This window comes from Lagopus leucura, unplaced genomic scaffold (assembly GCF_019238085.1).
Source record: "Lagopus leucura isolate 7727_CA_CO unplaced genomic scaffold, USGS_WTPT01 Super-Scaffold_760, whole genome shotgun sequence".
In the NCBI taxonomy this organism is placed as follows: Eukaryota; Metazoa; Chordata; class Aves; order Galliformes; family Phasianidae; genus Lagopus; species Lagopus leucura.
The window spans coordinates 3,594,983-3,617,815 of record NW_024962257.1 but is presented as its reverse complement, the minus strand read 5'-3'; the positions used below and the strand labels follow the sequence as shown (position 1 = coordinate 3,617,815).

Sequence of the window (22,833 nt, the reverse complement as noted above, 5' to 3'; positions counted from 1 at the left end):
AAAAAAAAGCATTGTCAATGCTCGAGGGAAAAATTTATCTTTGTTAAATGATAATTGGCTTTATTGTCTTTGACTCCTCAGAAATGCTGGCTGGCAAGGTTTTTAAAATATTCATCAATCTTGTTTTCTCTTTTTACAAAGCCTGCATTGAAAAAAAGAAAAAAAAAAAGATGTCAGTCTGCAGAACATTCTGCATCTCCCAGTATTATGAATAGGTCTAGAGACCACCTAATTTACTAATAAATCTGTTGAAGCGACATGCATCTCAATATTTCACAGCTTAATAAGAAGGTCCAGAAGCAAGGCCCCAGATTGCAGTTCCAGATGATTAGCGCTGCAAAACCATTTGAAGCAGGAGTATCGAAGCTGTCAGAGCAGCTTACACACAGCCACCCTTTGCAAACTCACCATTTAAATCATCTGCTTGGGGACACTTGCTCAAATTCTTCAGAAAATACTTGGAAAAAGCTCTAAAATAGCAGTGCACACTGTTAAAAGTTTCTACGACTGGGGCAGCAGTGCTCACATCTATAGCACTGCATTGTAGCTAATAATAGGAAAATCTCAGCAGGGCTTTTCAAACTTCTTCTAAAGTGACACCAGAGTCTTGCTGCGTCATCTTGCAATAAAATAACAAGGACACTTGCTGCGTGCATTGCAGCGAATAGCTCAGCCAGCTCCTTGCAGAAATAAAAAGCTCCCTATTAATTCTTTTTAAACACTTCTTGAGTTATTGACTTCCATACCAAAAATCCTTGCAGTTCCAAAACCAAAAAAAAAAAAAAGAAAAAAAGAGCATCTTCATAGATAAATGGCATAGACTATAGAAAAGTGGGTTTTTTTTGAGGGAAAAATAGCAGGGGGAGAGTTAGGTTTGGGGCTGTTGTCATTGCTTCTTAAATTCTACACTACAACAACAACAAAAAGAAACCTTGGTGAAAAGTTTCTGAGAAGTTTATTTGATGGCCATGACTATGGCCCTCGAGGAAGTAAGAGTTTCATGATGGCCTTACTTCAATGAATGTTTCCACCTGTAAGTGCCCTGCCAACGCTGGTAAGACCGGACGTGTTGTACACCTCTGACAAGCCAAAGTCTTGAGAAAGGGATCCGACCATCTGTGCTGCAATGTCTAACTACAGAAGAATGGGCAAGAAAGAAAAGTGCTTAAAGAATCAAGGACCATTTCAAGACATCAGCTAACTTACTGATGAATAGATGGAAGCAGGGAAGAACATTAAGGGTTTCCCAGTCTTTTCTATTGTAAAGCAACCTGTGCTAATAAGAAAAAAAGGCTGCAATGGATCAGTGATAGGTCAACTATCACGTCTTGTTAAGCTGGGAGGTTCTAGAAATAAAGTTGAAATCCTTCACAGAAGAAAATTTACAGAATTTTCCACAGGGAGCAAATAATGCATTGGACTTGAGAAAAAAAAAATAGGTTTTGCTACTATATAATAGTATTACTTTTACTATTATTGCTACCAAAGTCTTAGCTGTCAGACTTGCCTGGCATTGTTTCCTTATTTACAAAGGTGATGAGGACATGTGGTTAAGAAAAGTCAAGATTTTCATTGGCATACAGTTCAACTGATTTTAGGAAATTTCAAATTGAGGACTAATTTCTGACATTCCATTCTACAAGATATACCCCCAGTGTGCTGGCTTCTGGATATCATTTTGATTTCACTGGATAGTTTGGTATATTTTCCAGACATTGTTCAAACTCCATTTACCTTCAGCCACAGTTCAAGGCTTTGAATCTTATCTGCAGTATAAAGCCTTGTAACTCATGCTCTGCTTACTTGAGGACTATCCCTTCATCCTAGAGCCAGCCTCATGTTTGGGAACAGAGCAGGACAACTTTGCTGTCAGACTGATTCTGTTGATGTGCTTTTCATGTAGGCTGGAGTCTAATTCCTTCCTTGAAGGACATTGGCATAACAAGCTGTGCATCTCTAACAGTGTTCTCTGTGGATGACTACCTAGGGAATTATCTATAGTTTTTTCCTTCTGCCCTCAATAAAAGTGGCAATGTGCGCCGAGTCATGTCGCAAGGTTGCACTCAATTAATATATGAATGTACTCACACAGAAATTGGATATTCCACTTTACACTTGATATAATGAAACTGTTCTGTTGTTGTTTGTTTTTTTTTTCACCCTTATTGTTATTGATTATCTTAGACCTGTCCTAACAGAAAATGAAGTGCCATCAGTTTTAAAATCTGATAAACTTCAGACAGTTCAATGTAATGTCTTCCAGGCTCAGGTGTCTCTTTAAGAATCTGTTTCCAACTACTTGCTGAAATTATTTACTACTTTCCTAAAATATAACATCTTTCTGCAAGTATTGCCTGTATGCTCACTCAGGACCATAGTTTTGCCCAACTGTTTTGTTAATAGACAGAAATAGTTCATTCACTTCTATCTTTCTTTACTTCCTTCCAAAGTTCATGATGACCATGTCAATCTAATTTTCTTTACAAACACCACAATGTAAGAAAGGCCAAAGCCTTTCTTTAACTCACACAGCATTAAACATACAGCTTCAATGTATTAAATTCACTTCTCAGGTTTTAAATTGTCCTCTTTGGCTAAGATTCATTTTAATAAGTAAATCCATATTTGACATTCCATCTTGCCCCTTTCCCATTGTTCACATCCCAGATAGATTTAGCATTCATAGTATCCAGTCTGCAAGCATTTTGAAGTGTTTTCTTTTCCACATGCTGGTACTACCTTCTGCTTTGCATAGAACTTGGTACGCAAGCGTGATCACAGACTAATCCTAGCATTAATTAAGATATGAAATTAAAGTGGAAGTACATTATTGGTCACATAATAAAAACAATACAAATTTGCTTTAAAAATGAAATTACTGAAGTGTTAGCAAACCTCTTTATACTGTCAGAAATAATAACGTTTACCATCTACATGCCGTGGCACAGATAGAATTCACACAAGTGGATTTGCAGTATTATTTCCAGTTCGGGAGAATGTGCAAAACCCATGAGAAGTTCATTTACTGTATAAACATATCTGGAAGAAAACATGGGATTGTTTCTCCTGCTCTCTGTTACACCATGTAAATTCTGCCCTCAGTGACTCTGTGCACAATGCGCTGCTGGACCCACCAGCAGGGCTCCACTGCTTGCTTAAGAACAACTTTCCTTGAAATCTGATGAGGAATTTTATTAGAAAATAATATTTTTTTAGAAATTGTTTCATAGGAACGTAACATTTTTATGAGCTTCTGACAAACATAAGAATACTATGAACACCAAATGAGAGGCTTCCTTCCCAAAAAACCCAGGCTCCCGAGTTTTGTTCCTCTAAAGATAGCCACGTGGGCTGTCTCAAACCTCATAATTTCCAAGATCAAAAGGCATCTTATCATGCTAATTGGTCTGGAGCTGAGAATCCTACATCCTCTACAAGAATAAATGAAAAAAGCAGCCTGTCTATAACACTGCCAGCCTCATAGATGATTTAACCAATCACCTCTTCCTTATCTCTACAATCAAATAGCGGAACATGCTCCCTACCTCACAGCCACCTTAAAAACACCTCTACTTAATACCCTCAAAAGGAAACAAATATTCCTACGTAGTAAAAATATTGTTTTTACACAAACATTTACCAGATGCTTAACAATATTTTACATCTGCACAGTTTCATTGAATGTGCATGTTCATATACGGTGTGCAGAAACCTTTCTGACCCCATTGCCCTAATGCGTTTCCCTCCCCTTTGCTGTAAAGCCCACTTCTGGAATGCCTCTGTAATGGTAGGTGTTAATACAATTTGTGCAATGTAAAATAATAAGTTATAACAATGAAATGCATGTTCCCTGGGACTCCACGATAACTCCAGGTAAAAATAATGTCAGAGTCTGGGAGCAGACTCATTAATAAAACTGCACTCAGAAGAGTGACTTGTTTACTTATGCACAATGGAAACCAATACGTTATCAAAGCCTGCATTAAAAAGAAATTACGATCCCAACTTCACAATAAACAGCAAGGAACATCATCACATACCTGCCTGGCACAATATAAAACCCCAGACAAAAGACTCCAAGGCTGATTTTGCTCAGGCTCACACTCCCTGAGGTCTCTCTGATCACCCAAGCTGTTCCAAACCAAGCAGGAGAAGAAGATCTCCTTCAAGGACTGAATCCTTTCTTAGAAAGGCTCTATTAGGGCAGAGCTTTGTGAACTCATCCTGTAACCTCAGCACCACAGCACGTCTCCGTGTATTTGGGTACTTACTCGCTATGCTGAGATGAATAAGTGGGCTTGTCTTGTTCTCGCCATTCTTTTCATTGACAGCCTGGACATAGTAGCCTCCTGCATCCACCACTGACGTTGCAAGGATCACCAGCTGATTCTCCAGCGTTATGGCTCTGTTTGGGAAAGTAAGAGACCGTGCTGAAACCAGAAGAATGGCATTCACTGTGCAGAAACTGTACAGTATTTCAGACTTGACAGAATCACATGATACTTGTTGGCAAGATGTTAGGAGATCCAAAATAACCTCATTTCAAACACATTCACAACGCTTCAGATATGCAATGCTTTGAGGCTTTTTCTCAGTTTAGATCACGTAAAATGTTTATGGTGACATGCAAAAAGCTACAACATCTAAAATGCAAACAGTTTAAATGAAATGCCTTTAAGAAGTTACACATAAAATGGCAAACAAAAGCAGAGGCAGACAGCCTCACCCCGCATGGATGTGGGCTGACAGTCCCAGCACACACCAGCATGATGCTGGTGCTATTGGGAACCTCATCAACAGGTGAAGCTATTTAAAGGCTGACACTCAGGAATGAGGTAGCCAGCCAACACTGAGCTTCCCTGCCTGTCTTCCTTCTGCTTCAGCAAGGTATTTTTAACATTAATAAGTCAAAATTATTTGGCTTTGAAAAAGTGTTTTAAAGCATAGTATACTGATGTTCACATACAGGAGCTGGCATAGGATATAACAGTGAGAAGAGTGTCCATACACTGTGTTTGTTGCTCCTATCTCTTCAATTTCCTAATGTGGATACAAAGAACAGTGAACTTCTATAAGGCTATTGGTAGACACCGATTGAAAAAGATCTGAAGATGTGAGGCTGTATTTTCAGCTCTGGTGGTGGTATTGAAGTCAGCCACTGCACACCAGCTGAAGATCTTGTTTGTAGTATCTTTACTAATGATGATTTTTATTATACTAAACTGTAAGAAATATCTCAGTACAATTTCTTTACTTTATTCAATGAACCTGTAATTGCTTAATTGACTTAGAAAATCAAAGGCAGTGTGATAGATTTACGGAGTGGGGATATAAAATGCAATTAATATGACATTTGATAAAGCAAATAAAGATAAAAATCCAATGAAGTGCTAATAATTGAATATTAAAAGACAATGCAATTACATTAATTCTGAAGGATGCAGCGCTAGAAGAGTTCTTTGAAAATACTGAAACACATTTCAGACTGCTTTGGGAGAAGGTGCAGCTGAAGCTGAATGTTTTAAAGCTGATCTCCAAGTTCAGGTGAGAAGCACACTGATACCACCCCTATCTGTGGGCAAAATAACATTTGTTGTGGGTGAAATGCATACACATTTCAAAGTTTATGTGAGCCTAAGTAGATTTGAAATGAAAAACATCCATGCAGAAGGACCGAGCATAACTTCTCTATTCATTTGCATAGAGAGAAATAATTAGAGGATAAAATAGTAGTAGAAGGCAATTCTTTGGGGTCATCAGATTCCACAGGAAGATTCAAAGGTGTTAGATTAAAAACCCCAACACGAGTTGTCGATAATTAAAAATTCTGAGAAAAGCCAAAGGTTCAACTCCTAAAGACAGGCAAGGGTAAGGCACAGCTGTGCAGAGGCCAAAGACTTGGAGTTCTATTTAGATTGAGAGCTGTGCTCATCAGGAAAATCAATTAGTCACGTTTTAAGGACTCATTAATGCCAATGTTTCCAAACCATCTGAAGATTCATGTCACAGCCCTTATCAGGGTTGCAACCATATTTTGCACAACAGCTGCACAGAGCGCCCTAAAATTGGCTTCACGCATTCCCCTGGGTTCACTGTTTGTTTTCATTGTCTGTTATAACTTCTACGTTATGACAGCACCACACTGATGTTCGAAGGGAAATCACATCCCGGCTGCTCAGCTCACTGGCACGTTTGAGGAAGACAACAGAGCAGATGGAGTGGACCTCTCAGAAATTCATACTCAGTACAGATTTGATGAAATACATAAATATTGTTGGTCTTTTTTTTTTTAAGTGATATCAAACTTAATCTAGTGTTTTCAAGACAGAACTACTAGCAAGTAAAGGAAACAGACTGATCCCTTGGGGTTCTTTACACATAAGGAAGGGAGTGTTTTAAATCATATGTTTTGATAGAAGATGCTTTAACAGCCTCCAGAGCTCATTGGAAGCCTGTGGGGAACAGGAGCCAATACATACACAGTGATGTGCAGTGTGTTGAGCAGCTATGGGGGTGCCATGCCAGTATTTCCATGCCAGTATGCCACAACAGCACCCACAGACTACAATGGATGGATCTCAAAGTGAAGGCTTCAAACCCTGCCCATGATGGACTGCTTGCCCAAATGTCCTGACACCATAGGTGGGAAAGCATAGGAATGATGGAGATCAGTAACGTTATCCATTCAGTTCTAAGGATCTGAAGACGTAAATAGAAACATCCTGAGTTTTTCAAGACTTCCATTTGCTGCAGCCAGAATTAAGCATTTAGAAATGCTCCAGGTTTTTTAATTGCAGACTTCTGAATTGCCCAGTACTTGGAAAAACTGTGGTGCAAATATCTCTGAAGTTTGATGGAAAGCTTTTGGAAATTACGTGAACATCAGGCTGAGCCTTTAGAAATAATGATCATTTTCTGAAGTGCCGTTGTTAAAGTGTTTAAGACAATATGTTTGCAGTTAAATTTTTCTTGCTCTGAAAATTGGATCATTTGTGAAAATACCAAAAATGAACTCTGTAGTATCTTAAATAGGTGGATTTCATATTACAAACCATTATTAATGGAAAATATGAAAATCTACTCTCCAAGTAGATAATGCAGAGAAGTTGGAAATGCGTTCAGTATTAGCCTACCAGATTACATAATAAATAGATAGCACTGCATTACAAAAACATCCCCAAATGAAAATTGCACAGTGACCTGGTGAAGTTTTCTCTTGGAAGGCAGCCATCTGCTCCTGAGCAAGGGTGCAGCATTTTAGCAAATACGGCCTGCACAAGGCCTCTTTTCCTCTAGCTAAAACAAATATCAAATCCCTCGTTACCAGATATTGTTTACAGAAAGACCTCTGCTGCCCTTATAAAACTTTTGCTCCCATAGCACAGCATGAGCCGATCTTTCTCCAGGAGGCAGAGCCCACCCAGCAGCAGTGATGTTAAGAAGCAAGGGAGAGATGATGGAGCACTGACACTGCAATTACTGAGACGTCCCCAATGGAAATGCCCTTTTGAAAAAGGGCAGAATGTTGCAGCTAAATCACAGCTGTGCAGTGAAACCCTGAGTCAGGGCAGTGCATGCGTGGCTTAGCAGTGAGCATTTCCCCACTCGTGTGTCTTCCAATTCTGAGGGGAAATTATTAATCGCAGTCTTTTAAATATATGCAAACAGTGCATGTTTTTCAGGTCTCAATCACAGCACAAAATATTAGCATGTCTGCTACAGAACATGTCCATAGCAACAAAGCAGTAAGAGCTGACTGAATGCCAAGCTTATAGAACAGTACTCAGGTTTCAGTTATATTATGACTGCAAATCATTAAAAATAAAAAAATATATACCTACTCAGCTGCTGAATATTAAGTACAGCCACACAAATTAATGCATTCATTTTACCATCAATGTTAGTTTTTAGCATCACTTCTCTAACTAGACCATGCACAGCAAGCGGTTCTGGAAAGGGACTGGGATTTACTGGTTCCAGAAGTAAATTTGGATTAAACAAGAGCAACAAAACAGGCATGGTGACCCAGCACAGCCTAAGTACCACCATGCAATAAAAGCAGCCCAGCTACCGACAGCAATGCACAAGGGTGACAGCTTGATTTTGGTACATCTATTTCCAGGACAAAACAAGAGAGAAAGCAGGATTTCATGTTCTGAGCCTGCCTTCCCTGTTCTGTAGCACTGGTATTGGAGGTAACAAGAGCTTGTTTTAGGAAGGCTGCTGAGATTGTGCCCCACGTTGTCTCATGGGCACATTGTGCAAAGCCCATCCTGTGTACAGTGAGCGGAATGCTGGGTGAAGCCCTGCCAGACTGGGCACTGCCATCACAGGGAAACCTACAGGGCCTGTATGTGGCATGGCTTTGTTTCATATTTGCATCAGTACCTGTTGACTGTACACAGATTTCACTTAACCACAGATACAGTCCCAAATGCTCTGGGACACATGGTTAGAATTCCAAAAAATGGACATGCATTGAAATCATGTCACAATATTGAAGTTTGCAATGCAATGCACAAGTTCAAAATATGGTATGTGAAAAGGACTAATTGAGTGCTAAGCTACAAGGCAGGATGATGGCTTTGACAGAAGCTTTAGGAATGCAAACAAAATAAAAAAATACCGCACGAAAAAAGATTGACCCCCTTGAAAAAGGAAACAATGAAAAACCAAAAGCTGACATCAAGCCCTGAACAGCAATCCTGAGAAAACAGTATACAGGAGAGGACTCAAGAAGCATAAATCTAGTCAACAGAAACACTGTCATGTGTCTTAGTGTGTCTTGGTGCTTACATACAAGGCTGCTGCGAAGAAGTACCTCTGATTTAAGCAGAACTATCAAAATCTGAGTCTCGTAAAAATCTTAGCAGTTTGCCCTCGGAAAATCTTATTTCTATTCTTTTGAGATGGAGGTTCCCAGAAGGGACTCTCAGATCAGTCATCCCAAACTTATATTTAAAATCATGCCCATATCAAACAGTTACTGGTCTAGAGATAAAACAAAACAAAGCCCCAGATAATCACTACAAAACTGATCATGAAAGAGATGTTTGCAGAAAGACAATGCTACCAGCCCAGGAGCAAGCAATTACAACACCCAAACAAGGAGCAATATTCGTAAGTGCACTGCTTATCTTTAAACGTTCTTTTTCTCCCCGCAGATTTTCAACAGCTTTAATTCTTATTTAATACAACTTACTTATTATCATACTCTTTTGACAGTTTTTAAAAATTACTATTATTAAACGTTAAGTGGCAAGGCTTAGTGCAGCTGATAGATGTACCTACGTGTGCTTCAATCACAGCTCTTGGGTGTTGTTATCTTGCTGAACCACGCTGATGAATGTTTGCCCCAGCTGCAACAGCAGTTCTCTAGCTAAAGCAAAACCCAACTTTCAAGATAAAATATGCATCTCAGTCCACAACAGAAACCAAAAACTTGGAGCAAAGTAAGTCAATTTTCTCCAGACTGCTCTTCATATAAAATTGTTACTGAAATCAAGACATTTCTGTGTAAACAGAGTACCTATCATCTTCTTTCTTTGTTATATCATGTAATCAGCACACTGAATTCCACATCACTATCTGTTGCTATGGTCATAGCTAGCAACCACTGGAAAGAGGGATAGTGCAAAATTTAAACAAAGCATTGCAGTTAGAAAGTATCACAGGTGGTTGATCTACACAGCTGGCTGACTCCATTGACAGCAAGCACAAAGACTATTTGTAACCATTTGGGATTTTATAAACCAATTTGCAGATACAACTAGACATGAATATTGCTCCACTCTATGACATTTCTCCTGAACTGATAATTCGAGGTGTTGTATTTATTTTGTTTAAAACACAGGTTTGTTTTTTTTTTTCCTTCCCTGTGAATGGAGAAGTTCTATTATTAAATTGCATCTTCACTTCTGATAAAATATGTCAGCATAATGGTATGTGCTATCATGGTTTGTAGTCAGGTATTAAAGAGTTTCCTGCTGAAGAACAGTATATCTTCATAGCATAGGCGTACCACTGAATAAATACAAATATGAGGCATGACTGCAAACTGCACTAACCATAAAACAAATTAGCAGTGGCGCAGCTCTGTCACAGGGCAATGTGCTGCAAAGGTAATCAATTACACAACAATGACAGAAGGAAAACTTCAACCTCCAAATAGCATCTTTAACAGATAAATTTGGACATGCCATAACTTTGCCTACTTAGATGCTTCCAGCCTCTGTTTATTTATGTTTTTGCATTACTTTATTCCCATTTCTGTCATTCTATTCTTAATTCCACACTCCTCTAATTTAAAATTTTCTCTCTTCTCCCATTGGTTAGCTGAAAATAAGATTTGACATGGCTGTTTCTGGATGAACATACCTAGTCTCAGGGACCCGAAAGTCTGTGTCACAGCAGCTGCAGTACCCACACCATTTAAAAATAAGAATTCAAATCTCAGCTCAAAGTAAATTTCTCTCCAAAACGTTGGGTCAGTTTTCTCAGTTGAAGCTATGCCCATACGACACACCAGTATACTCAGAGCTGATACAATGCTTTCACAAAAATCTGGCTATAGTCATGAAACACCGCAGAACAGCAATGATGAAACAGCCACACATACTGGTCTTACAAGTGAGAAAAAAACATGAACAAATAATATACAAGTATGTTGAAATACATTGGAGAGTTTCATTGGATAGGAAAATTTGGAGAGCCATAACTTACTACACATTTGTTTTGTGGAACAGCAGGGAATGTCAAGCTCCAGAGCTAACATCTATCACTATTTCTACGTGTTAGCTCTCTTATCAGTACCAAACCTTTGTTGAAACAGGTTGGATATGGTAAAAAGTAGCATGTGACCCAAGCATGAACTTCTGCTGCTGCAACTTGCACAAAGCAGTGGTACTGGGCAGCACCAGAGCAATTTATTTAGACAAGTTTTATTAGGAAAGATAATTAAAGATTTAGTGGCCTGAGTCAATACAACAGCTACTGCTATCTATGTACAGTACTGCAGTTTGCTGAGACCAGCATTTGTGTTATTGCTGCAAATTCACAGCACAATTTTATTGTTCAAAAGCGTAGAGGTTTGCTGTCTACATCAAAATAGGGATCTTGTGTACTCATTTTTACTTGCACGCCATAAAGATATATATTTTTGCTGTACACTGTGAATTGAGCAGACGCCTGGGAGCCATGTATACCCAGGTTTTTGCCAGTGATACGTAGCCTTGAGTCAGTTATTTAGCCTTTTGGTCTCCATGTTCTGCCAAGAGAGAAGAAGGATAATACACATATGTATTTCTTTTTGCTGAAAAATTTATCAAGAAGCTTAAATAGTTAATACCTCTAGCACTCAAAAGATGTAGAGGATTATGCAAGTGCTAAATCTTAATGCTCTTTACTTTTCCTCTTCGCTTTGCAGTTTGGCAGTAAGGCATTTTGTTTTGACTTTAGGCAAAACATCTTCTTCCCTACTCATTTTCAACTGCTTTAACATCTTCTGAATTATACAAACTGGACAGGTGAGCACTGCTTTCCAAATACCAGCCTTCTAGTGACTCATGGTCTTGTACTGCTTCCTTCAGCAGAGTCCCATCTTATTATATCTACAAATTCGTACCAAGCATTTACATGTAGTAACAGATGTGCCTACCACAGACCCCATGGAATCCTGGTTATTACTGAAAATAATACAGACATTACAAGTCAGGTAAACACACATTTCAATGCCATTAATGCAAACATTCTGAAGCGCTTCAAGTTTGTGACAATAAAAGACAGAAAACTGAAAAGAAACACAGAACTTTGTCAGAACCTTGAAAGCGGCTGCCCACTGCTAGCATAAGTGAGACATGCAATGAAAGAAAAGCAAGGCCAGGTTGGATACATACAACCATATGTGAAGCATCCATATGGAGCCAAACACTGTCAACTTTGGGACAGAAAGATATAGAAAATAGCATAAGGTCCTGGTGGCATTTTATGCTGTGGTTTGTACTCAAAGCAATTCTGCCAATTTCTGACAGTGTTGTAGGAAACAGACCAAATAAACAACTGGAAAATTCTGTTCTGTCACGAGCATGTTAGTTACTGAGTTAGGTATGTACTATGCATTACTAATTTCAAAAATAATGCATGTGAAAAAATTTCAGAAAATAAACATAATTTTCTAATAAATGAGGCAAACAAATACGGAGTTGTGGCTTAGCAGAGCTGCAGAACTCTCAAAAGTGGGAAGTCATGGAAGGCTTCATAGAAGAGACTGAGAAGAGATATGCAGCTCTACCTAAACCATATGATTTGAGCAGCCCTCCTTCAAACACCCAGACAGCAGTTACCTGTGTATAATAATTATACCTGTGCATAAAGAAAAAGGAGGTGTGCACAGAGGGAAGCTTTCAGCAGCCCTCTATTCTTACTAAATCGTACAATGTACTACAGCACTTGTGTGCTAAAATCTCTGAAACCCCAGTGCATGCATTAACATCTTTTAAAATAAAGTGTTCTGGAAGATAGCCTTTAGAAGTATAGCTTCCTCCTGGGATCCATTTCTTTTGTATTTGAAACCAGGTTACAGCCCTCGACTTTCAAACTCATAAAGAAAACTTCAGCAGCCAACTAAAATGTAAATAACATATGATTCGAGGAGCAACAGACCACATAGATTTTTTTTGCTTTCAACTTGGGTGGTGCTGCCAAAAACAGGAAGATAGGTTACTTATCAGATCCATTTCTTTTTAAATTACCTGAAATCAATGTGGGTGTGTGGCTTGCTGCTTATTTGACTTCTGAGGCTAATGACACACGTTTCCTTGTGTGGGGCAGCAACATATCTTCAGGCCTTCTGATTGTAAAGCTTAAGCAAGTCAGAAGGCCAAAGCCTGAGCAGTAAATCTTTCCAATCCTCTGCTAGAACGACAGCAACTTCTACTTTAAAATAGTCCCAAAGGTAACATAGAAAGCAAAGAACTTCAGCTCCCTTCCATCCTATCATGCAGCTCTGAGCACCACACTTTCCCTCTAAGGATGAGCAATACAGAGCATGCATCTGAGAGACTGCCTTGTTTACATTTGCTGGATGATCCATAAACACTACGCCTACCGAGCAGGGAAATGAAACCCCGAATTGTCAGTAGATGCAGTTTTGTTTCTTTGATTTTATGGCTACAATATGCTTTGCAGAGCATTTTTATTTTCAGTGCAGAAGAAATATTCAGCTATGTGTTACATGGCAAAAGAACTCACAAATCCTGGGAAGCACGCACGCGAATTACCAGCCCAGCTTACATTCCTTGTGCTGTGAGCAGAATGCTCAACATCTTGCCGATGCAAGTAATTCTACATAATAGTTAGACCAGAACAGGAAGCCTCTGATGCCCCCAAAGTCTTTACTGCAATCTGTCTTCACATATTTATCTCCCTACTTGCAGACATTTCTGCTGCAGAGGTTTTAGGGATTTGCTCCTGCAACGCAGCAAAACGCTGCTCCCTGAGAATCCCCTCATCTGGAGAAGAGGTGCTATTACCGAGATAATGGACAGCAGGCACAACAGTTCCATCACCTTTAGTTACTGACTCTTTTTATCCACTTCACTCCATAATGAGGATCTCTACTCGCTCGCATTTTCGTAACAGCAGCATCAGCCACCCCCTAATCCCAAAACACATTAAAATCAAAAGATAGATGCAGGAAAACATTGGAACGCCCTTATCGCTTGGCTGCAGATGTATAAAGTTAACAGAGAAGATTGTTTTTCAGTAGGAAACAAGCAAACAAATCCAGTTACTTAATTTTCATCTTAAATAATCTTTGTAAATGTTGAAAGGATCCTTTGATTATTTCTGTAAAGACAGTGAAACATTCCATTATAGCTTACCTAGGCTGGAGAGAAAAAAATGCAATTCCTTCCTGTACGTGCTTTTCCCAGGTGTATTAATACACTTCTTTGTATTCAAGAACCAACTCTTATTATAATCTGAGTGTGTAGGGTACAGGGAGACAGAGAAAGAAAACAGAATCAACAGAATACTAACGAGAAAGAAAAATGCAACCCCACAATCCCTTTAATTAGACTCACGCTTATATTTTGAACTTCCGTGTTCTTAGTGCTGCCATTACATTCAAAAGATGGCAAGCTGAAATAACACTCAAATAAACCCTCGTGGACTACTTTGTCAAAGGAAGCAGGAGATAACAGGTTATTCTCCACAAGATGAAAATTTGACATAAAGGAATGGCAGAAAAGGGTCGTATGACAGCCAGAGCATGAGAACAAGATGTGCCAACTTCAGAGCCAAGTTGAGAGCAGAGCTAATGAATAGGAGATGCAACAAGACAATTACATGGGATGCTCAGGCCATGTCTTGATTTCATCCCTATAATCTTTGCATACAAAACTAACAGCTAAAACATGCGTTTAGCTATTCTGCAATCCTTCCCAAAACACATAATACAATCAGAAAAGTTATCACCATCAGCAAGTCTCATTGACTTAGTAACAATGGAATATTTCTTGCAGATTTGTACTACTTGGTCAGGTAATTTCTCATTTGTTGGCAAGATCCTTTACACAATAGACAGAGACAAGTTTACATAGTAGCCTACTGTTTTGGGACACATTGTGGAAATGCTAATATTTAACCAAAACAGAAGCTGAACCAAGAGCTATCACACTTCTTAAAGCTAAAACAATTACACAGCAATGCAAGCCCTCAGTTATTCAATATACCTAAGTCTACACGTTAGCTCAATACACTCTCTGCAAAGTTAGAGAAATCACTGGGGGAAAAAAAAGTCATGGCATGGCTCCTTAATTGAGTGCCTGTGTATGGGAATGAGCAGAAGAGAGGGCACATGGATCTCGGGAGATGTGTCAGGGCTGATTGCTGATTGATCCCTCTGCCAGCTGATGTACTGAAGTTCTTCCTTCAGCTCATTCAACAGTGTGAGGTTTTGAAGTAGATAATCCCAATTCTGCTACCCAGCGCTTCAAATAAGCCAGCAGTGCCTACATAAAGATAGGGACTGTTCCAATCACAGAACTCCATTTCAAGACCTAATGATATTGCTCTACAGACAATCCCAGTGTCCTCTGTTTAGATGGCTTCACATAAAAGGTCGTGGATGTAACTTACTTCCTCACTCTGGCTTTATTGCAGTGGGACAGTTGCAGAGGGCTGTGAGGAAAGAACACCAGTTCCTGTGCAGGAACAGAAGCAGCCCCCACACTGCTGGTACTATCTCACTTCTCCCAGCCCTGGGCAGCCCATACTGCTCCAACCATGCTGCGTGTCCCAGTCCCACAACAAGCTGCCAGGGAAGCCTTATGGGAGCCTGCAGCAAGACGTCCAGGATAACGCTAAGGTGACCTGTGAGGATGGATGAGCAAACCCCAGTGCTTTGAATTTCAATGCTTTATTGCTTTAAACCATATCTCATCTATTTAATGCAGATTTAAAAGAGGTCCTTGAGATTGCTTTTAAACAAGAATGTACTTCAAGAGAAAAAGGACATCAAAATTGGCCGAAACACAACTGTAATTCTGCATGCCTAACATCTCCACATTTGCATTATTTTCTGCAAACATTTGCATGTAGAGCCAACAAATGCAAAATTATGCACGTTCATCATTAAACTGAATTTACCTCCTGGGGTAAAACGGTGCAGAGCCCAACCAGTCTGCATTAAAACAACATCTGAGGCATTGTACTATACTTCAGAATTAAAGATACTGCCTGTTTTGCAAGGAAGTACTCAGTACTAGAAGACAAACATGCTACTCTGAGCATTACAACTAATAAAGCCTTTTCACTTTCAAACGGCATTTTATGTCCCCAAATCTCCCCACCACCACACAAAACAAAGCCCTGACCCTGCAGCCCCACTGTCCCTTGCTATTCCTATCCTCCAGCAATCACAGCAAACCCTCAGAGGGCTTCCAGCACCATGTCCTGCAGACAGGCCCACACACACTTCTCATCCTTTTCTGTATACAATCTATCTATAAACTAGCTATGCACAGACATCTATGTATCTTTATATGTAGATAGATATTTAGATATCTTTATATTCTGTATCCATTATGAGAAATCTATATTTCTCATATACGTATACACACATATATATATACTCATATACAAAACTATACTTTAGACCTACAAAACAAGTTTCTGTTTGGAGGTTTGAGTTACAGAAACTAAGCTATTGCTAATTTTAAAAGAAACCATAATTTAGTCTTTTTCGTGTGCCCACTGTAACTGCATTGCACTCCTTAAATAGTTCTTTCAAGAACTCCAGGGAGAAGAAAAATGTGTTACTGTTGAGGATATGCCTGCTCTTCTATTTAAGCTTTAAACTTGGCTTCCAGCAGCCAAATAAGTAGCAGGAAAATGGAAGGTTAAAAACTTTGCAGTTCATCTCTGCCAGAACAGTAAAAGAAAAATAAGATTGTTGAATAGCTGACAACGACTGCAGAATCAACACAGCAGCGATCTGCCTAGAAGCTGCAAAGGGCAAAACTAAGGCATCTGCTTAAAAGCTTATACCAACTGTGGAAGTCAGTATAAAAACAGTAAGGAAGCCACAATAAAACATAATTATTACAGGAGCTATAATTATGGCATTATACTTTGGCATATTCAATGTTGTGCACATTAAACGTTGTACACTGTGAATATTTAATAATTACATGCTTACTCAGAGTACTTAATGTCCTTTAAATGCAGGTATTTTTTGTGTTTCTCAGGCAGTAAGAAAAAATTGCCCACAATTTTTGTCATAAGGATCTGAAGTCAAAATGGACAGACAGCATTCTGAGTCTTCTGCAAATTCACATCTCGAAGCTTTGAAAACCACACTTTCACAGTCGCTGCATGGCAATTTTTGGTGTCTTTGAAATAAGAATCCACCACCTTGACCTCAATAAAACAAAATACAACCTTCCAGTAGTCAGTTGTGGTCACCAATGGTGTAAATGCTCTTTGTTATTGAACTGTAAGAACTACTGATAAATAGCTGTCTCCAGCTACTGTGATTGCAGTAGATCTCCAAGAAGTTTAAACAACTTGAGATACATGCAAACATTCTTCAATAGTAACAAGCAAAAGATGTATTTCTGCAATAAGGACTAGCAGGAAGTATGATTCACTGTGTGTCAGCATAGCATAAAATAGTGTAGTTTCTACTAAACTGCTGTTCTGTGAAACATATAAAGACAGATTTTGGTATGCAATATAGAATAAAGAAGAAGGGGGGGGGGGCGACGACGACGACACAGGCACATCATTTCCAGTGTAACATAAAGATATAGGTGAAAAATTAATAGATTTTCCTCCTATGCAGTGAGGCTTTAGTTCAGTAAGTGGTGGCAATGGATTTACTGCATTCTGAGCACTACAACTAAAGGTACCTGTTCTTTATTCTGAAAAAGACTGACATTTTAAAAGAGCTTATTTAAGGTTCTGTCAACAGCCTAGGTTGCAAAATTGCTCATGCTTTTGCTCAGAATTTGTCTTTTTCCAAATACCTACCTTGTAACCACCGTAGACTAAAATTAGGATAGCCTCCAAGATTGCAGGCTGGCTCATCATGTCGGGATGAGAATCTTGCACATCTTACAAATGATTTCATTTTAGCAATGAACTGCTGATGACTATTCTCAATTTTTCAGTTTTCCATTGCATTCTTAGTAACGTCTAGCAGACCAGACTTTCCTGTGACTTATGAGGCAATATTAAAGTCTTGTCAAAATCAAGATACATGACTCACGTTGCTCTACTTTGTTTCTGGCATATATATATACACAAGTTATTAAATGACCTTTGGTTTTTGTTTAGGAGAATAACATTAGTTTTTTGGTACCTGAGAACAGTATTTTCCAAGAAGGAGAGGTAAGCTGACTGGCATTTCATTTCCAATTTTCTTCCCTTTCTAGAAAGTACTACTTTTTTTTTTTTGCTTCTCAAACTCCACATTCCACATTCTTTCCTAAGGATAACTGCTGACAATTCCAAGATTATTCATTAGGTTTTTAGTATAACCTAGATAAGCATCATATGGCCGATTGATTAACAAATTTTTAAGGTATGACATCAAGTAAGAGAGATGGCTACTTATGTAATAAAGATGATATATTGCTTGTTTTCAAAAGCACCATGATGTTCTCATGTTTTTTATTAGTAGTCATTTCCATTTTATTATCTCAGCAACGTTAGCATCTTGCCATTCTAGAGACCTGAAGAGCACTTATTCTCAAGATGTGGTTTGTGGCCTTGGAAGGATACAGTTAAAAAGAAAATGAATATGAACTAAATTAGGCCTTTCGATGCATGCCTGACTTTTTAAAACTGAGACTAAATCATGCTTGACAACCTTTCCCAGATGCCTCCATGGCTCTTCTGGTGTCTCTGAGCAGCTCTGCAATGGGTTTCTGAGCATGTGCTGCTGTTCCTTGCTGCATCTGCTCACAGTTCTCCATCCAGATGACTCCAATCTTTTAAGTAAAGTCCCAGGGTAAATCTCTGACTGTGAGAGTTCCTGAGAAAGCAATTTAGATGCTTGCTAAGCGTAGCTGCTGGAAGGAACAGATTTCTTCATGCCATGCTTCATAACGCTCCAGATCAGGTCTGAGGGTATGATGAACCTTAAACCAAAGAGGGTTTTCTGCCTGTCCTCAGTGATTGCAGCTGATGAGAACAGGCTAAGCCCCACATCTGAAAACCAGGCTCTCTCTTTCCCCACTCAAGGAAGTGGGGAGGGGAGAAGAGATGTGAATTCGTGATTGCTTTCTGCATTCATGGTACAACTGTGGTGAATGTGACAAAGAATCTGACCCATAGCATTGCTTTGACCATCAATTTCTTGTGCTCGAACTAAAAAGCCAGTTGATGTTCTCTTTCACAGTCATGAAAACTGCTACTACACTGATAAACCTCCGTTGTAGCTATATGCATAAAAGAATGCCTCAAAAAGCATGCAGCATGGGAGCAGCACAGCCCCCAGAACACCAGAGGAAGACTTAATTGTTTGTGAAATTTCTTCAAATGATGTTCAGGAAAGTTTCAAATGCACAAGGAACAGAAATTCCTCTGTGTTAAGGACATGGAACACAGCATTCCAGAGCAAACTCATTGGCAACACTCCTCCATTTGCCCAGCAGTTCTGCTGTCTGGGTCACAAAAGTGGTGTTTGGTTTGATGGATGGATAGTTTTGGCAAAACAATGAATTATTGTGTATTATTAGCAGTATTCATAGTGTTTGAGGTTATCTCAAAGCATTGTCTTCTGCTGATACTGAAAGGCTTGTAGAATAGTGGAATATTTTTCATATTATTTGGTAATGTGTGGACTACTCATAGGATCTGTGTGATAGAGTGCAGTGCGTGCACCATTCATAAGAGTTGCACAGATCTAAGTGCCACTTCAAGTAGCACAAGCACTGTATGACTTCTTTGTGCATTTATGAGCATATATGCACTATCCTCGTAAATAAATTTCTAAATGAAAAGGAAATAAAATGGAAAGGTGATTTTTTTTTTAATCATTTGAACAATAACAGCATCATTATCCTTCCTAAACCATTTAACTGTAGAATATTGCACTTTCCAATTAAGTACCTTGACTGTTTCTGTAAAACTTTCTCTTAAACTTGGCAGAATTGCATACATGTTATTTTAAAACTATGAATCAAGAATGCAGTTCTCAAACAATATCTTTGCTATCACGGCTTTCCAGGAAGGAGATACATAAAGGGAGAACTAATTCTTAGATTATGCAGTATGCTGATATGAAATCCATTTGATTAAATAAAAAATACTTCTTCACCAAGCCACACATTTGATGTTTCTCCTTTTCCCAGTTGTGTAACTAACAGCTTCAACTTGTTGCTTCATTCCAGCCTCTTTTACACCTCTAAGTCCAATGAAAAAATCTACAGTCACCTAAAATATCCCATTTGTCACTGCATAGCGTACCAGAGCCACTCAGAACATCAAAGTTTTGGGACAGACCAAATTGGGATTCCTCTTTTTCAAAAGCACTGGCTCTGTGAGATAAGGAAATCTTCATTAGCTGCTTGCTGTATGGGACGATGAGTCAATTAAGCAGGTCTAAATCCGTGCAAAGAAGGGCAATAATATGAATGTATACACCAGATAACTAGCAGTTGTAAACTGCTAAACTTGTAAACTTTCTATGCTTTAGATATAGCTGATATTAGAATTGGTTGTATGATACCTTTTTGTTTCCTGCAGACTTTGCACTATTGAATAGCTGTGGTATATGGCCAGAATCCAGGCCGCTTGTTTTGTCCTTCTCACTGTTCTCAGAATGAAGGGTTTGGATGAGTGTTTTTTATTTTCAGTGAATTTTTCAGATGAGAAAAATTCAAATGATGTATGGTAAACATTTGCATTCCATGGAAAGCATCTTGTGTGATAAGGCTGTTCTTGGTTTTCATAAGTGGAAGCATTCCAATTCACTTTCTGGTGTTTGCAATTGAGCTGCTGAAAAGATAGTACTCAAAGATTCTTACTGTGGGAAATAAATTTAAATAGTTCATTTTCTGGAAGGGCTTGAATAAGTAGCCTTCTTATGCATTTATTCTTTCAAATTACTTAGCTTAATACAGTCAGTGCCATTGTCCTGTTGTTCCTCTTTTAAATTTATTTTTAGCACCAACATACAAACGAAGGATTATGGCTATAAAAAAACATAGGCTGATTTAATTTGGGAATTAGCAAAATGCGATGTTAACAGTGGCAAATGGGAAGAAATTATTTTGTAAGTCACACACATAAAATAGAAGAAAACCCAGTTGCACTGGAAAAGTTTAAATTGAGATACGATGGTGCAGTTCTCAGCTTTTTGCAATATGTATTAGCTTTAATAAATACAAACGTAGAGTGTAACTATTACAAATCTCCAGGTATATTAGCTGCTCTGTACAAAGCTGAACACTGCACGTGACGCCTCATGCAGAAAAAAATACGACTTTGCAATTTTTTTCCCCAAAGGAATTATTGCTCCCATATAGAGATACTGTTTTCAGCTTGAAAACTCAAAGCTAAAGTACTCGTGTGTGCCTTTTGGAGCCACTGTGTCATCAACGCACAAAGGAATGCATCGCTAGGAATTTTCCATGGAGAAACCTATTTGTTCTTAAGTGTTACAGGGGAAGATCATCTAAGTGTGATAAAAAAAGTTCTCCTGCAATAATAGAGGAGAGTAAGTCTCGTATTTTCTAACGTAGGAGAATTACTGTTTTGTTTCTGAATTCTGAACCTGAATTTAGTATCTAATAAAGACATAATTATTCTAAAATCAGAGTGAACAAGCACATGATTAATGTTAGGGGCTTTCTTACCTTCTTCTATTATGCATACAAGCCGACAGCAATATGCGTATGTATGCACTCTATATATGATTGCATGAATTAATTTAATCCCTCGACAACAACACAAAAAAATGGCAAATTGCACTACATTTCTTGTCAAGTAGGGCAAACAGCAATTGTATCCTCCATGATTAAAACCAAATTCTGGTTCTCCTCATGGATCCCAACCCAGCTTCATTTGACCCTGGATACACAAGCAAAATTCAGCAGATTCAAGCAAACTTTAGTAGATCTGAAGTGTGACACACATAAGAGAAGATCTTCTATTCTCTTTGTAAATATCCTAATGCCTTTATTATACCTTCTTTCTACTTTTTCTTTCTTTGCTATTTCTGCTTCAGAGACCCTTAAAATTTTTCAGAAGTTCTGAGGAATTTTTTAGCAGCTGAGATCATTGCTGCAAGCGCTGCAGGCACCTGCTCACCTTGCTTGCCCACCAGGATGGGCCCACGACTGCACAACAACTCTGCTGTGCTTCCTCACCAGCCATGAACACATCCCAAGAATCTTGGCCCAGGTCTGTCTTTTTAATAAATAGTACCGTAAACATATAGAACTTGATTTCCAACATCAAGAAATGAAGTTGCAGCTATGTGAGAAAATAGGATATTTAATTATCAAGACTTTTAATAAGACATTAAAATGTGGATATGATGGGTTGGAAATTCTGTGGAAGTTTTCCTGAAAAGAAAAAAAAAAGTCCAAAATCTTCAAGGAAAGAGGTGGGAGATCACCCACATCCACACGCAGGCACTGTGACGGTTATTAAAGTGCCAAGGGAAATTCAATTTGAGGACTGGAAGCAGAAATATCAGGCACGAGAGGGATTTCTGCACAGAGACTCGAGGCTTACAGATATCGATCAGAGCATGCAGATGAAAGGCAAACACATTGCAGGGCTCACAGGCGAGTCAGAACGTTATTACTGTAACAAAACCAAGCTATTTGACTTTCCCCTTTTTTAACTAGGTGCTTCAAAAAGTATGGAGCATACAGATTCTCATCTCCCCATCACTAACTGGAAGTAAACTCGCTCTTCACTTAAGTGCAGGATTAAGCTCATTGCTGAATCAGCTCACCCAGCTCTGGAACAGCAAACGCTGCTGCGAATTTGGGAGCAACTTTCAGATGCAGATGTATCATAAACCCTGTATCATGGCTCCCTCAGTTCCCAGGCCTTTTACCTTTTGCTTTTAATGGACACAAGCAATGGACTGCAGTAAGCCAAGCTTTCAGTGATACGTTTTTTTTTCTATTACTGTTGTTTTGGAAATAACTGTGCCTCACAAATCCTGCCAGGAAGCCCCAAAAGCCCATCTGTGCTTTGGAAGTGTCTGAAAAGCAGAAATTACTGCTTGATTCCAAAGCCAGTGGGTCACGGTCACACATCCTGGCAGTACGAAGACAGCAGGGCTGGGACACCAGGGAGGCATCGCAT

At 38.9% G+C, this 22,833-nt stretch overlaps 1 protein-coding gene across 3 annotated transcripts in view; it reads right to left on the bottom strand.

Moving 5' to 3' along the window:
• Positions 1-22,833, bottom strand: part of SDK1 (sidekick cell adhesion molecule 1) — a 363,622-nt gene that overhangs the window by 197,076 nt on the left and 143,713 nt on the right. For all 3 annotated transcript variants that reach the window (XM_042863994.1, XM_042863995.1, XM_042863996.1), the window contains exon 5: positions 4,272-4,405. In XM_042863994.1, the coding sequence (XP_042719928.1) occupies positions 4,272-4,405 (134 nt within the window). The remainder of the gene's footprint in view (positions 1-4,271; positions 4,406-22,833) is intronic.